This window comes from Oncorhynchus gorbuscha, linkage group LG11 (assembly GCF_021184085.1).
Source record: "Oncorhynchus gorbuscha isolate QuinsamMale2020 ecotype Even-year linkage group LG11, OgorEven_v1.0, whole genome shotgun sequence".
Taxonomy (NCBI): domain Eukaryota; kingdom Metazoa; phylum Chordata; class Actinopteri; order Salmoniformes; family Salmonidae; genus Oncorhynchus; species Oncorhynchus gorbuscha.
The window spans coordinates 42,705,140-42,721,226 of record NC_060183.1 but is presented as its reverse complement, the minus strand read 5'-3'; the positions used below and the strand labels follow the sequence as shown (position 1 = coordinate 42,721,226).

The 16,087-nt window shown below is 43.0% G+C and overlaps 1 protein-coding gene across 1 annotated transcript in view; it reads left to right on the top strand.

Moving 5' to 3' along the window:
• Positions 1-16,087, top strand: part of col27a1a (collagen, type XXVII, alpha 1a) — a 242,648-nt gene that overhangs the window by 211,977 nt on the left and 14,584 nt on the right. The window contains exons 47-55 of the mRNA XM_046369694.1: positions 1,198-1,305; positions 5,507-5,614; positions 5,909-6,016; positions 6,199-6,252; positions 7,132-7,194; positions 8,914-8,967; positions 9,061-9,096; positions 10,873-10,890; positions 11,015-11,041. Coding sequence (XP_046225650.1) covers positions 1,198-1,305; positions 5,507-5,614; positions 5,909-6,016; positions 6,199-6,252; positions 7,132-7,194; positions 8,914-8,967; positions 9,061-9,096; positions 10,873-10,890; positions 11,015-11,041 — 576 coding nt within the window. The remainder of the gene's footprint in view (positions 1-1,197; positions 1,306-5,506; positions 5,615-5,908; positions 6,017-6,198; positions 6,253-7,131; positions 7,195-8,913; positions 8,968-9,060; positions 9,097-10,872; positions 10,891-11,014; positions 11,042-16,087) is intronic.

Here is a 16,087-nt window from a genome sequence, read left to right as displayed (position 1 = left end):
AAAACCACCATAAAAATGTCAGACTACAGTTTACAACTGCACATGGAGACTAAGATGGTACTTTTTGGAGAAATGTCCACTGGTCTGATGAAACAAAAATATAACTGTTTTGCCATAATGACCATCGTTATGTTTAGAGGAAAAAGGGGGAGGATTGCAAGCCGAAGAACACCATCCCAACCGTGAAGCACAGCACAATCATGTTGTGGGGGTGCTTTGCTGCAGGGGGGACTGGTGCACTTCACAGAATAAATGGCATCATGAGACAGGAAAAAAATGTGGATATATTGATGCAACATCTCAAGACATCAGCCAGAAAGTTAAAGCTTAATCGCAAATGGGTCTTCCAAATGGACAATGACCCCAAGCATACTTCCAAAGTTGTGGCAAAATGGCTTAAGATCAACAAAGTCAAGGCATTGGAGTGGCCAACACAAAGCCCAGATCTCAATCCTATAGAAAATGTGTGGGCAGAACTGAAAAAGCCTGTGTGAGCAAGGAGGTGTACAAACCTGACTCTGTTACACCAGCTCTGTCAGCAGGAATGGGCCAAAATTCACCCAACTTATTGTGGGAAGCTTGTGGAAGGCTACCTGAAACGTTTGACCCAAGTTAAACAATTTAAAGGCAATGCTACCAAATACTAATTGAGTGTATGTAGACTTCTGACCCACTGGGAATATGATGAAAGAAATAAAAGCTGAAATAAATCATTATCTCTAATATTATTCAGACATTTCACATTCTTAAAATAAAGTGATGATCCTAACTGACCTAAGACAGGGAATTTTTACTAGGATTAAATGTCAGGAATTGTGAAAAACTTAGTAAGTGATTTTGGCTAAGGTGTATGTAAACTTCTGACTTCAACTGTATATAGCACAGCCACACAACTACTATATATCCGTTCGTATCATGCATATTTTACATTTTTTTAAATATTATTTTTAATATGGACTTCACACATGTTTAATTTGTACAGTTCTTTATTAAAAATAACATTTTTCACATTTGACTGTACAAAACCTTGCAATGCTGTACTTAACCTGGTTACATTAAAAGTCAGTCATATTGATAATAAGATTCCTGTGATTTCACACCAAAAACGTGACAGGGCTTTCACACATTTGGTGCTGATGGCTCGTTCTCCCTTTTTTCTTTATCCTTCTTGCTTATTTTGTCTTTCTTCTTCCTCAGGGTGTGGTTGGTCTCCATGGCCCGAGAGGCATGGTGGGGCGAGAGGGGCTGGAGGGCGTGCCAGGCGTAGACGGAGTCTCAGGGAAGGATGGGTCCAAAGGCATGCCAGTGAGTAGAGCGTGTGGAGCGTGTGGAGAGAGAGTTTTGGACAGTAATTGTGGTCCGTAGTAGTTGTGGTCAGTAGTTGTGTACTCAATAGTTGTGTGGTTGTGGTCAGTAGTTGTGTGGTTAGAATTTGTGGTCAGGATTTGTTGTCAGTAGTTGTGTGGTCAGTTGCTGTGCGGTTGTGGCAAGTAGATGTCTTTCTCAGTAGTCATGTGGTCAATAATTGTGTTGTGTGATCAGTTGGTGTGTGGTTGTTGTCAGTAATTGTCTTTCTCAGTAGTTGTGTGGTCAGTAGTTGTGTTATTGTGGTCAGTAGTTGCGTGGTTAAGGTCAGTAGTTGTGGTTAGGTGTTGTGTTCAGTAGTTTTGTGGTAAGTAGGTTTAGTCAGTAGTTGTGTGGTTGTGGTGAGTAGTTGTCTTTCTCAATAGTGTGTGGTCAGTAGTTGTGTGATCAGTTGGTGTGTGGTTGTTGTCAGTAGTTGTGTGCTCAGTAGCTGTGGTTAGTAGGTGTGTTGTGGTCAGGTGTTGTGGTCATAAGTTGTATGGTTTAGTAGTTTTGTGGTTATTAGGTTTAGTCAGTAGTTGTGTGGTCAGTTTTGTGGTTGTGGTGAGTAGCTGTCAGTAGTTGTGTGGTTATCAAAATCAAATCAAATTGTATTGGTCACATACACATGGTTATGTGATGTTAATGCGAGTGTAGCAAAATGCTTGTGCAATGCAGTAATATCTAAACTGTAATCTAACAATTCCACAACAACTACCTAATACACACAAATCTAAAGGAATGGAATAAGAATATGTACTTTCAAATATATGGATGACCGATGGCCGAGCGGCATAGGCAAGATGCAATAGATGTTATAAGATACAGTATATACATATGAGATGAGTAATGTAAGATATGTAAATATTATTAAAGTGACTAGTGATCAATGTTTTAAAGTGGCCAATGATTTGAGTCTGTATGTAGGCAGGAGCCTCTTTGTGTTAGTCTGATGTCCTTGAGATAGTAGCTGTTTTTCAGTCTCTCGGTCCCAGCTTTGATGCACCTGTTTTGACCTCGCCTCCTGGATGGTAGCGGGATGAACAGGCAGTGGCTCGGGTGGTTGTTGTCCTTGATGATCTTTTTGGCCTTCCTGTGACACTGGGTGCTGTAGGTGTCTTGGAGGGCAGATAGTTTGCCCCCAGTGATGAGTTGTGCAAACCGCACCAAAATCTGGAGAGCCTTGTGGATGAGGGCGGTGCAGTTGCCATACCAGGCAGTGATACAGCCCAACAGGATGCTCTCAATTGTGCATCTGTAAAAGTTTGTCAGGGTTTTAGGTGACAAGACACATTTCTTCAGCCTGTGCAGTCGTATGTGTATACTAACTGCCTGTGTATATTGGTTTCTAGCTTCCCTGAAAAGTTGCATATCACAGGGGCTGTTCGATGCTAATGCAGAACTCCATAGGATGTTTTTGTGTTGGTTAAGGGCAGTCAGGTCTGGAGAGAACCTATATCTATAAGATATATCTGCTCCTGGTTCTACATTTATTTAATGGGGCATGCTTATTTAAGATGGTGAAGAAGGCATTTAAAAAAAATAACCAGGCATCCTCTACTGACCGGATGAGATCAATATCCTTCCAGGATACTCCGGTCAGGTCGATTAGAAAGGCCTGCTCGCTGAAGTGTTTCAGGGAGCGTTTGACAGTGATGAGTGGGGGTCGTTTGATCGCTGACCCATTACAGATGCAGGCAATGAGGCAGTGATCACTGAGATCTTGATCAGAGGTGTATAGGTTGAGCATATCATTAGTAAAGATTGAAAAAAGTTCTACCTGGAATATGTTTGAGAGACTTCCATTAAATATCACCCTCTGTGTTCCATAATATAGCAGGGGGTGTAAAGCCAAAACACATACGTTTTTCCATCAGCAGACTATGATGGATAATGTCAAAAGCCGCATTGTCTAACAAAACAGCTCCCATAATCTTTTTATCGTAATTGTCTCTCAGCCAATCATCAGCCATTTGTGTAAGTGCTGTGCTTGTCGAATGTCCTTCCCTATAAGCGTGCTGAAAGTCTGTTGTCAATTTGTTTACTGTAAAATAGCATTGTATCTGGTAAAACACCATTTTCTTTCATAAGTTATCCAAAGGGTTGGTTACAGGCTTATTGGTCAGCTATTTCAGTCAGCCAGTAGAGAGGGCTTTACTATTCTTGGGCAGTGGAATTATCCAACACAAAAATAATGAATGCATCATGCAACAATGCATCATGCAACAATCTCAGATTTTGCTGAGTTACAGTTCATATAAGGAAATCAGTCAATTTAAATAAATGCATTAGGCCCTAATTTAGGGATTTCACATGACAGGGCAAGGGTGAAGCCAGTGGTGGGCCTGGGAGGGCATAGGCCCACCTACTTGGGAGCCATGCTGACCAACTGGGAAGCCAGGCCCAGCCAATCGGAATGAGTTTTTCCCCCCAGAGGGCTTTATTACAGACAGAAAAAACCCTCTGCACCCCCCTTTTTGCGCATATGGAACATTTCTGCAATGGGATCAGCACTTTACATGTTGCGTTTATATTTTTTGTTCCAGTGTAATTTTGCTACGCTCCAGGTCTGAGGGCACACACTTTCTAGTAGGCTTAGATTGAAAATACGGCAAATATGAATGGCAATATCGTCTGCTATTATCCTCAGTAGTTGTCAGACTCCAGTGCTTTGTCGAACGAGCTAAATGCCTTTTATGCTCGCTTCAAGGCTCGCATTACACTGAACCATGCATGAGAGCACCAGCTGTTCCGGACAACAGTATGATCACACTCTCCCTAGCCGATGTAAGAACTTTAAACAGGTTAACATTGATAAGGCCTTGGGGACAGAGGGATTACCAAAATGCACACTCAGAGCATGTGCTGACCAGTTGGCAAGTATCTTCACTGACATTTTCAACCTCCTCCTGACTCAATCTGTAATCCCCACGTTTCAAGCAGACCACCGTAGTACCTGTGCCCAAGAATGCCAACGTAACCTGTCTAAATTACTATTGCCCTGTAGCACTCACATCTGTAGCCATGAAACGCTTTGAAAGGCTGGTCATGGCTCACATCAACACCACCATCCCAGACAATCTGGACCCATTCCAATTTGCATACCGCGCCACAGATCCACAGATGACACAATCTCTCTTGCACTCCACAATGCCCTTTCACATCTGGACAAAAGGAAAATCAGCGTTCAACACCATAGTGCCCACAAAGCTCATCACTAAGCTAAGGACCCTGGGACTAAACACCTCCCTCTGCAACTGGATTCTGGACTTCCTGAGGGGCCACCCACAGGTGGTAAGGGTAGGCAAACAACACATCTGCATCGCTGGGGCCCCTCAGGGGTGCGTGCTTAGTCTCCTCCTGTACTCCTTGTTCACCCATGACTGCATGGCCACGAACGACTCCAACACCATCATTGGGTTTGCTGACAACACAACAGTTGAGCCAGTCTATAGGGATGAGGTCAGAGACCTGGCAGTGTAGTGCCAGGACAACAACCTCTCCCTCAATGTGAGCAAGACAAAGGAGATGATCATGGACTACTGGAAAAGGAGTCAAACAGGCCCCCATTAACATCAACGGGGCTGTAGTGGAGCGGGTCAAGAGTGTTCCTTAGTGTCCACATCACCAACAAACTATCATGGTCCAAACACACCAAGACAGTCGTGAAGAGGGCACAACAGCACCTTTTCCCCCAAAAGAGACTGAAATATTTGGCATGGGTTCCCACCCAGATCTTCAAATAGTTCTACAGCTGCACCATCGACAGCATCCTGACCGTTAGCTTCACCGCCTGGTATGGTAACTGCTCGGCATCCCACCGTGAGGCGCTACAGAGGGTAGTGCACATGGCCCAGTACATCGGAGCCAAGCTTCCTGCCATCCAGGACCGATACAGTAGGTAGTGTCAGAGGAATGTCCATAAAATTGTCAGAGACTCCAGTCACCCAAGTTATAGACAGTTTCCTCTGCTACCACACGGCAAGGCTGTTATTGTAAATAAGATTTTGTTCTTAACCGACTTGCCAACTTAAATAAAAGTTCAATATAAAAAAGCTGGGGCTCATGCTTCGCATTCTTCACAATAAGAATACCCAATGAATAATAATGATAAATAGGACAATACAGTACAAAGAAATAGACTCTCTCTCTCTCTCTGTAGGGCGAGCATGGTGACGATGGTGAGTTCGGTCTCCCTGGCAAAGCTGGTTACCGTGGAAAAGTCGGCGGGCTGGGACTGCCGGGCGATATGGGAACTTTGGGACCAAAGGTACTGTAAGAGAGATGGAAATTGTGTAGTTGAGTATGGAGGGAGGGTTTTCATCAGGGTGTAAACATAGGCCAAGGATAATTGAATGACAATTCCAATTCAATAATTGTAAAATCGTCATTAAATCCTTTTCGAGTCATCCCCTGAATTGACTGAATTAAAATGTAATTAAGCTCAACTTAAAGAATGTCTCGATTCTAGAAACATTTATGGAACGTTATTGTAGAGTAATAGGCACCTACTCCATACTACTATTCTTCATGTCAGTTGGCTCTATGTGATTTCTTCTCCCAGGGTGAAAGGGGCCTCCCAGGACAGACAGGACCCTCAGGGAAGAGAGGCTTTAAGGGTGGGATGGGACTGCCAGGGCCACAGGGGGACCAAGGGCCCAAAGGACAACCTGTAAGTTTCAGCCAACTAACCACATGTATATAGATCAATATTGACATTGATGATACTGGTAATGCTCACATAGCATGGTTCCTGTATTAGCTTACTGCTGTTTTCTGATGGTCTATTGATGGATGTTGTTTCCCCCCCATTGTTGGGGCCACATCCTAACTGCTGTGTCTGATCTGTTCCAGGGTGATACAGGAGAACCAGGTTTTCCAGGGATACTGGGAGTGTTTGGACCAACAGTGAGTTCATAAACACATGCACATGTCAGGCAGCCAAGGGGTATATGTGATGTAGCTGAACTACACCACCTACTACATGTGTATATATATATATAAGAAATGCACAAAAAAAGTCCTTAATGTTCATGAAAACAGTCGAGTTAGCAAAAAACAATGTCGTTCCACCGCCAGTAGATGGCGACCTCGTACCACACAGCCCAGTTCAGATCTTATGATGGCTAGGTGGGACAACCACATAAAGTGAGCTCCAAAAGTCTTGGGACAGTGACAAATGTTTTTGTTGCTTTGGTTGTGCACTTAGGATTTGAAATGATACATTGATTGAGGTTAAAGTACAGACTGTCATCTTTAATTTGAGGGTATTTTCACCCTTATCTGGTGAACCATTTAGAAATTACAGCACTTCTTGTACATATTCCCCCCATTTTAGGGGACCAAAAGTATTGGGACAAATTCACATATATGCGTATTAAAGTAGTCAAACATTTAGTATTTGTATTTGTATTCAGCAGCTACTCTTCCTTGGGTCCAGCAAAATTAAGGCAGTTATACATTTTAAAAACATTACAATACATTCATAACAGAATTCACAACATTAAGTGTATGCCTCAGGCCTCTACTACCACATATCTAGAACACAAAATCAATGTGTACATGTGTGGTATGTTATCGTGTGTTTGTATTAAGTCCCATAGCCCAGATTATTTTGTGCCCAATAGAAATTAATGGTGAAGGATTCAATAATCTTAGCTGGACAAGGAAGCCTTGAAATGGGGTGATAGTTAAAAATCACTACAATACTTTAAATGGGGGCTGGAATACATGTGTTGCACATGAAGTTATACTGATTGTATAAATGTTTGTCATTGGTGTTTCCAGGGGCCTCCAGGTGACTTGGGACCAAAAGGCATACAGGGACCAAAAGGGCCACAGGGCACAATGGTAAGTAGGGGCCTTTTGTAGACCAGTAATTTCCGGCATGCTAGCTCTACCAAACCTGGGTTCAAGTAGTATTTGTTTTCTTTCAAATACTTTGAGGTTTAGTTTCCCGGACACAGCTCAAGCCTAGTCCTAGATGAAAAAGAACCCTGGAGGAAGAGTTTTTGAGTTTGCTTTTTAGTCTAGGACTAGGCTTAATCTGTTTGATTTAGCCTGCCTTAAGTGTCTGTCAGGCATATGTGGATAGGTGGCAGGGAAGTCAGGCGCAGGAGAGTCAAACGGAGTGTAAAATGAGGTCTTTTAATAATGTCATAGTAACATGCTCCATAACACTAAACAGGAAAAGAACATAAACAAATATGGGTACGAAGACCCGTCGTGCACCTATACAACAAAAACACTACACTGGCAATAAACAATCTCTGACAAAGACAGAACGGAAACAGAGGGTTAAATACACAACAGGTAATGAATGGAATTGAAAACGGGTGTGTGGGAAGACAAGACAAAACCAATGGAAAATGAAAAATGGATCAATGATGGCTAGAAGACCGGTGACGTCGAACGCCGAGCACCGCCCGAACAAGGAGAGGCAACGACTTCGGCAGAAGTCGTGACAGTGTCAGAGGGGCTGGGTTTGCACTTTTGGGACTATTCTGTGATGGGTTTATTGATTGCACACACAGGAGAAGGCTTTGTCTGAAACATCTGTGTGAAAAAGTATTTCCCTTGCTGTTGCTAGAGAAAATACATTAAAATAGCATAAAGAATATATTGTACTATGTCTACATTGTGTGTGAACATACCCTCTTGAACACTTTATTGGTTACACCATGTAAGAACACAGATTTTTTTCAAACCGATGTCAGTTAGCGCAATTGTATCTTGGTCTCTTTTGAAAGAAAAATAAGCCATTTGAACTGAGGTCAGGGACAGTATACATAAAATATCTTATATTCTTAACAATACTCTAAAATAGTGCTACACATTTTTACCAAGAAATGTAAATTCAGATACAATTCATAAAGTTGCCCGGAATATTAAGAACTATTTTTTGACTACAGTAGTAACACACCATTTTTTCAAAACTACTCAGGAGATGTTTAGCAAGTGCATATTTCAAGATATGGCATATGGTGGTATAGTGAGATACCTAATGGGCTGGACGATTCTCTTCATCTCACTGATCTTGAAAAAAATGTATAAAAATTGTGGAAATCAATCCACCATCATTAACACAATGGAAAAACAATATTATTTATTATTGAAATATTTAAATTCCCTGGGTGACCGAGAAACTAATTGGTACAATTTAAGGCTACATGGCAGATTATAATGCAGGCACTAGGGATGGGGTCTGGGCAGATGAGATGTTGAGATGTTGTCGTTTGTGTGCGTCTGAAAGTTGTTGTTCGTGTTTGTATTTGGTGCGATTTGTTTTTTTTTTAAATGAAAATGCAATTAGCACATACAGTTCTTCGTCTGTAGGGCTCAATTATGATTTAAATTGTTTTACTGTCTCTGTCCATTTTACTGTCTAGGTCCATTGTAAGATATCCAGACACAATGCATTCCCAAATGCCTCTGGAGTCTTAATCGTCTACACCAGTCTAAAAATGTGGGCACAATCAGGAACAAAGGATGCATGTTAGCACCAGATATAAACAGGGCTATAGATTGACGTGAACTCATCACTCTCTTCCTCTTTCCTTCCATTTCCAGGGCAGAGGTGGAATAATGGGTCCGATGGGGATTATTGGGCCCGATGGAAGTCCAGTAAGTATTTTGCCCATATCAATGAAACAATATTTATTTAGGTATGGCTGATTGCTAGCCTTCATCATTCTGACTATACACGTATCTCCTCAGGGCCCTAAAGGAGACAAGGGGAGCCGTGGAGAGATGGTAAGTAACTACTATACCTACTCTGGAATCCAAGGTCAATTTTAGTATTATTTCACTTCACTGATTCAGTCTGCTCCAATAACGACACATTTGGTCCTTTGCTGAGGGCAGCCCTCCTCTGGTGAGGGCCATTTGGGTCCTAATATTTATTTATTTATTTATTTCACCTTTATTTAACCAAGTAGGCAAGTTGAGAACAAGTTCTCATTTACAATTGCGACCTGGCCAAGATAAAGCAAAGCAGTTCGACACAAACAACGACACAGTTACACATGGAGTAAAACAAACATACAGTCAATAATACAGTATAAACAAGTCTATATACGATGTGAGCAAATGAGGTGAGATAAGGGAGGTAAAGGCAAAAAAAGGCCATGGTGGCAAAGTAAATACAATATAGCAAGTAAAACACTGGAATGGTAGATTTGCAGTGGAAGAATGTGCAAAGGAGCAAAATAAATAAATTAAATACAGTAGGGAAAGGGGTAGTTGTTTGGGCTAAATTATAGGTGGGCTATGTACAGGTGCAGTAATCTTTGAGCTGCTCTGACAGTTGGTGCTTAAAGCTAGTGAGGGAGATAAGTGTTTGATATGAGCTCATGGTATAGGCCCAACCTTATGAAAATTGATCCGTTTTAACAGATTAGCATTGTATTCAAAGTAGTGGTAGTGGTTACTGTGTAAGATACTTTTATAATGTCACATGCACTTACTCAAGCCTTTATTAAGACTACTGAAATGGCCGTGTACAATCTGGAATGACACTCAGTGACAGCTGCACAAAATAACTGAACGCAAACCACGCCCCAAATATTGTAATGAGCCCCCGCCGGTACATTATCAAGTGGAACAGAATAAAACACTCACCCCATCTAACACATTAGGGACCAGTGTGGGCTTCCCCATTTGGTCCATGCTATGTTAGCCACCTAATAATTGGCCCAGCATGTGCTAGCACATGTTAAGCTGGTATGGGCTAGCCTGTGCTGGACTGGTGTTGGCCAGCCCATGTTAGGCTGGTGGAGCTAGTCCATGCCCACAGAATATCCAACAGGGGCCAATGTGGTCATGTTTTCTAGGTATTGTCCACTTGCAGCTCTGTAGTCTTTTTAAAGGCTTATATAAGCGCACGAGACAGTAAAAAAGCTATTGTTAATATCAAATGTTGTTGAGTCAACATTTTCCTTACAATATATAATTGTTTTTCTCAGCATGTTGTAAAACAAAGAAAGGAAAAGTAATCTAGAACGTCTAAACAGGCATTATATAGCATTCTTGTCACTTAAAAAAGAACCTTTTCCTACTAGACCTCTATAATGTGGAATAATCTTCAAGTAATGTTTCATTTGGAAGTGGTGTTGTCTCTGGGTCAGTTTACGAGAAAGGCTAGGGATTTTTATATTTATAAATGTGTTTGTTTTGTTTGATTGTGTATATAATATTTGCTCTTTAATTCACCTCAATGTGTTTAAATGTGTTTAAAGAGAAGTGAATCAAAAGGGCTGTAGTGGCACCCTAAAAAAAGCTCATGTGTACCTTTTCTGTAGGTGCACATTTATACCTGTGAGAAAGGTGCTATTTCGTCACCCATGAGGTACACAATTGCCTCTTTGCAAATACAACCTATAAGGGTAATATGATATACCGCTGACTAAAGGTATAATATGTACGTACCTTACAGGGTACCCCAGTGACAACTACTGTAGGTACCTTTTTTTCCAGAGTGTACCCAAAATTGACCTATTTTTTTCCTCTTTCCCTCTTGCTCATCAACAGGGATTACAAGGACCAAAGGTATGTGTTTGCAGTGCAGAATGTTTTAAATAATGAAGCTGATTTAAAAACCCTCCAATGTTAGGCTTAAAAAAGGCATTTCTAACTACCGGATTGAGATGTTTGTGATTTTGTTGTTTCACAGGGGCTTCCAGGACCCCCGGGACCTCCAGTAAGTCTTCACCTTCCTAACTCAATCTAGCATACTTTGTTAGTGTGTTAGCCAAATTAGGTTAACACTTTACTTGACACTCAGCGTCATAGCACGTTATATCCATGTCATAACAGCTGACATAACGTGTCATAACCTGCTATAATATGGTCATAACACTGTCATGACACATATGTTTACACCTGTTGTGACATTGTGTTATTTTATGGCTGGTTATGACACCTACATAAGAGTGCAACAACCCACAAAACCGACCACATAGTTATTTTATGGCTGGTTATGACACCTACATAAGAGTGTAAAAACCTACCACATAGTTATTTTATGGCTGGTTATAACACCTACATAAGAGTGTAAAAACCTACCACATAGTTATTTTATGGCTGGTTATGACACCTACATAAGAGTGTAACAACCCACGAAACCTACCACATAGTTATTTTATGGCTGGTTATGACACCTACATAACGGTGTAAAAACCTACCATGGTAGTTATTTTATGGCTGGTTATGACACCTACATAAGAGTGTAAAAACCCACAACGTAGTTTCTTTTATGGCGAGTTATTATAACAACATTAGCGTCAATACCCACAACCTGCACACAAGGAAAAACAGTCAATTACACCGTAGCCTATGTGTCAACAGTGTGTTTATGTTGAATACATTTTTGGGAAATTGACCATATTAAACTATCATTGTAATTGCACACACATTGATGTCAGACATCCACCTTCCCCAATGCTCTGTTGCTGATGACTGGGATGAATGCAGGAGCAGATTTCAGGAGCAGGAGACCCTCTTTGTGACTGATGACTGATATAAGGGCATGTACAAGATAGGCCTGTCTGGCTCATATGATTATGATGGTCATCATGTTTCTAGACAGTGCCATAAAGTGTATTTTCTTAGTTCAAGTAAACAAGATGGCCATAATGCTTCATGGCATTGTCAGAAAGCTTATTTTCTACAAGTTATTTAAGATATGCTGAAAAAAATGACGTTAAAGAATTACAACAACAAAGTTTCAAACAAAAGGAAAGTTCTTGGCAGGGAAATAACGAACTTGAATAAATGTGGGTTTTGACACTTATGTAGCTGTCATAACCAGCCATAAAATAATGCAATATATGTCACAACAGGTGTAAATATTTATTTATTTTTCTTTATTTTATTTAAACTTTATTTAACTAGGCAAGTCAGTTATCAACAAATTATTATTTACAATGAATGCCTACCCAGGCCAAACCCTAACCCAGACGACGCTGTGCCAATTGTGCGCCGCACTATGGCACTCCTCCTAATCACAGCGTGTTGTGATACAGCCTGGAACCAAACCAGGGTCTTTAGTGACAGCTCTATCACTGAGATGCAGTGCCTTAGACAGCTGCGCCACTCGGGAACACTATAAATGGGTCATGACAATGTTATGGCTATATCATGACAGGTTATGATATGTTATGTCAGCTGTTGTAACTTTGTATGTGTATTAATTATGAATCCCCACTCTTCTTGGGGTTCAGCAAAATTAAGGCAGTTATACATTTTTAAATATTACAATACATTCATGACAGATTTCACAACAAATTCATGTGTGCCCTCAGGCCCCTACTCTACTACCACATGTATACAAAACAAAATCCATATGTACGTGTGTATTATGTGTTTGTATGCATGTGTCTGTTGCTTCATAGTTCCCGCTGTTCCATAAGGTGTATTTTCATGTTTTTTAAATCTAATTTTAATGCTTGCATGAGTTACAATATGTGGAATAGAGTTCCATGTAGTCATGGCTCTATGTAGTACTGTGCGCCTCCCATAGTTTAAGTACTTGGGGACTGTGAAGAGACCTCTGGTAGCATGTCTTGTGGGGTATACATGGGTTTCCAAGCTGTGTGCCAGTAGTTCAAACAGACAGCTCGGTGCATTCAACATGTCAATACTTCTCACAAATACAAATAGTGATGAAGTCAAGCTCTCCTCCACTTTGAGTCTGTTCTGAGCCAATTGCAATTTTCCTAAGTCACTCATTGTGACACTTGACCACATGACTGAACAGTTGTCCAGGTGCGACGAAACTAGGGCCTGTAGTACCTGCCTTGCTGATAGTGCTGTTCAGAATGCAGAGCAGCACTTTATTATAGACAGACTTCTCCCCATCCTAGCTACTGTTGTATCAATATGTTTTGACCGTGACAGTTTACAATCCATGGTTACTCCAAGCAGTTTAAGCATTATTTAAAGCCAGTGAGTGGCATGTCATTAATACAATTTGAAAAAAAGTGGCATAGACAGCTGCCCTGTGTAACGACGTCCGTCTGTTGTTTGAAGAGAGTCAGACCGAAATGCAGAGTGTAGGTTACTCATGACTTTAATGAAGATAAATGCGGTACATGAAATAACTGAAGAAGAAAACAACAAACGGAACGAGAACTAATTACAGCCTATCTGGTGACTAACACAGAGACAGGTACAATCACCCACAAAATACAACGCGCACTCAGGCTACCTAAATACGGTTCCCAATCCGAGACAACGAGAATCAGCTGACTCCAATTGGGAATCGCCTCAGGCAGCCAAGCCTAACTAGACACACCCCTAATAATACACAATCCCAATTAATACAAACCCCAATACGAAACACAACATATAAAACCCATGTCACACCCTGGCCTACCCAAACATATAACAAAAACACAAGATACAATGACCAAGGCGTGACAGAACCCCCCTCCCCCCCTAAGGTGCGGACTCCGGGACGCACCTCAAGAGCATAGGGAGGGTCCGGGTGGGCCTCTGTCCATGGTGGCAGTTCTGGCTCGGGATGTGGACCCCACTCCCATAAATGTCCTAGTTCCTCCCCTTCGCGTCCTAGGATAATCCACCTTCTCCGCCGACCATGGCCTAATAGTCCTCACCCTGATCCCCACATAACTGAGGGGCAGCTCGGGACAGAGGGGCAGCTCGGGACAGAGGGGCAGCTCGGGACAGAGGGGCAGCTCGGGACAGAGGGGCAGCTCGGGACAGAGGGGCAGCTCGGGACAGAGGGGCAGCTCGGGACAGAGGGGCAGCCCAGTACTGAGAGGCAGCCCAGTACTGAGAGGAAGCTCAGTACTGAGAGGAAGCTCAGTACTGAGAGGAAGCTCAGGCAGGTAGTAGGCTCCGGTAAATCCTGGCTGGCTGGTGGAACTGGATGATTCAGGTTGTCTGGCCGATCTAGAAGATCTTGGCAGACTGGCACTTCTGGCGGATCCTGGCAGACTGGCACTTCTGGCGGATCCTGGCAGACTGGTGACGCTGGGCCGACTGGCGGCGCTGGGCAGACTGGGAGCACTGGCAGCGCTGGACAGACAGGAGACTCCGGCAGTGCAGGAGAGGAGAAATGTTCTGGCTGCGCTAAACAGGCGGGAGACTCCGATAGCGCAGGAGAGGAGAACAGCTCTGGTTGCGCTAAACAAGCGGGAGACTCCGGCAGCGCAGGAGGGGAGAAAAGCACTGGTTGCGCTGAACAGGCGAGGCGCACTGGAGGCCTGGTGCGTGGTGCTGGAACTGGTGGTACTGGCGCGAGGACACGCACAGGAAGCCTGGTGCGGGGAGCTGCTACCGGAGGACTGGTGTGTAGAGGTGGCTCTGGATAGACCGGACCGTGCAGGCGCACTGGAGCTCTTGAGCACCGAGCCTGCCCAAGCTTACCTGGCTCGATGCCCACTCTAGCCCGGCCAATAGGAAGAGCTGGTATGTGTCGCAGCTGGCTCTGCACCTGCACTGGAAACACTGTGCACTCCATAGCATAACACGGTGCCTGCCCGGTCTCTCTAGCCCAATGGTGAGCACAGGGAGTATGCGCAGGTCTCCTACCTGGCATAACTATTCTCCCCTCTAGCCCCCCCACAATACATTTTTTGGGGTGACTTTCCGGTTTCCAACCGCGTCGCCGTGCTGCTTCCTCATACCTGCGCCTCTCCGCTTTAGCTGCTTCTATTTCCTCCTTGGGACGGCGATATTCTCCCGGCTGCGCCCAGGGTCCTTTACCATCTAATATCATCTCCCAAGACCAGAAGTCCTCATATTGCTGCTCCTCACAATGAACAGGGAGAGTAGGCTCAGGTCTGACTCCTGACTCTGCCACTCTCTCTCTGCGCTTTTCCCGTTACCTACGGGTTTTCGCTCTGTATAGCCGTGCTTTCCTTTTCGATTCCATACGTGTATAGCCCTCTTCGCATTGCTGTAGGGAATCCCAGGTGGGCTCCTGCACTCGCTCTGGGTCGGCCGCCCACCTGTCGATTTCTTCCCACGTAGTATACTCCATGCTTCTGCTGTTCATAACGTCCTCCTTCAGATCCTGCCAGTTCACACGCTGCTCGGTCTGTGAATGGTGGGTGATTCTGTAACGACCTTCGTCTGTTGTTTGAAGATGAAGAGAGTCAGACCGAAATGCAGCGTGTAGGTTACTCATGACTTTAATGAAGATAAATATGGTACATGAAATAACTGAAGAAGAAAACAACAAACAGAATGAGAACTAATTAAAGCCTATCTGGTGACTAACACAGAGACGGGTACAATCACCCACAAAATACAACGTGCACTCAGGCTACCTAAATACGGTTCCCAATCCGAGACAACGAGAATCAGCTGACTCCAATTGGGAATCGCCTCAGGCAGCCAAGCCTAACTAGACACACCCCTAATAATACACAATCCCAATTAATACAAACCCAATACGAAACACAACATATAAACCCATGTCACACCCTGGCCTACCCAAACATATAACAAAAACACAAGATACAATGACCAAGGCGTGACACCCTGGGGAATTCCTGATTCTACCTGGATTTTGTTTGCGAGGTTTCCATTAAAGAACACCCTCTCTGTTCTGTTAGACAGGTAACTCTTTATCCACAATATAGCAGGGGGTATAAAGCCATAACACATATGTTTTTCCAGCAACAGACTATGATGGATAATATCAAGAGCCGCACTGAAGTCTAACAAAACAGCCCCTACAATCTTTTTATCATCAATTTCTCTCAGCCAATCATCA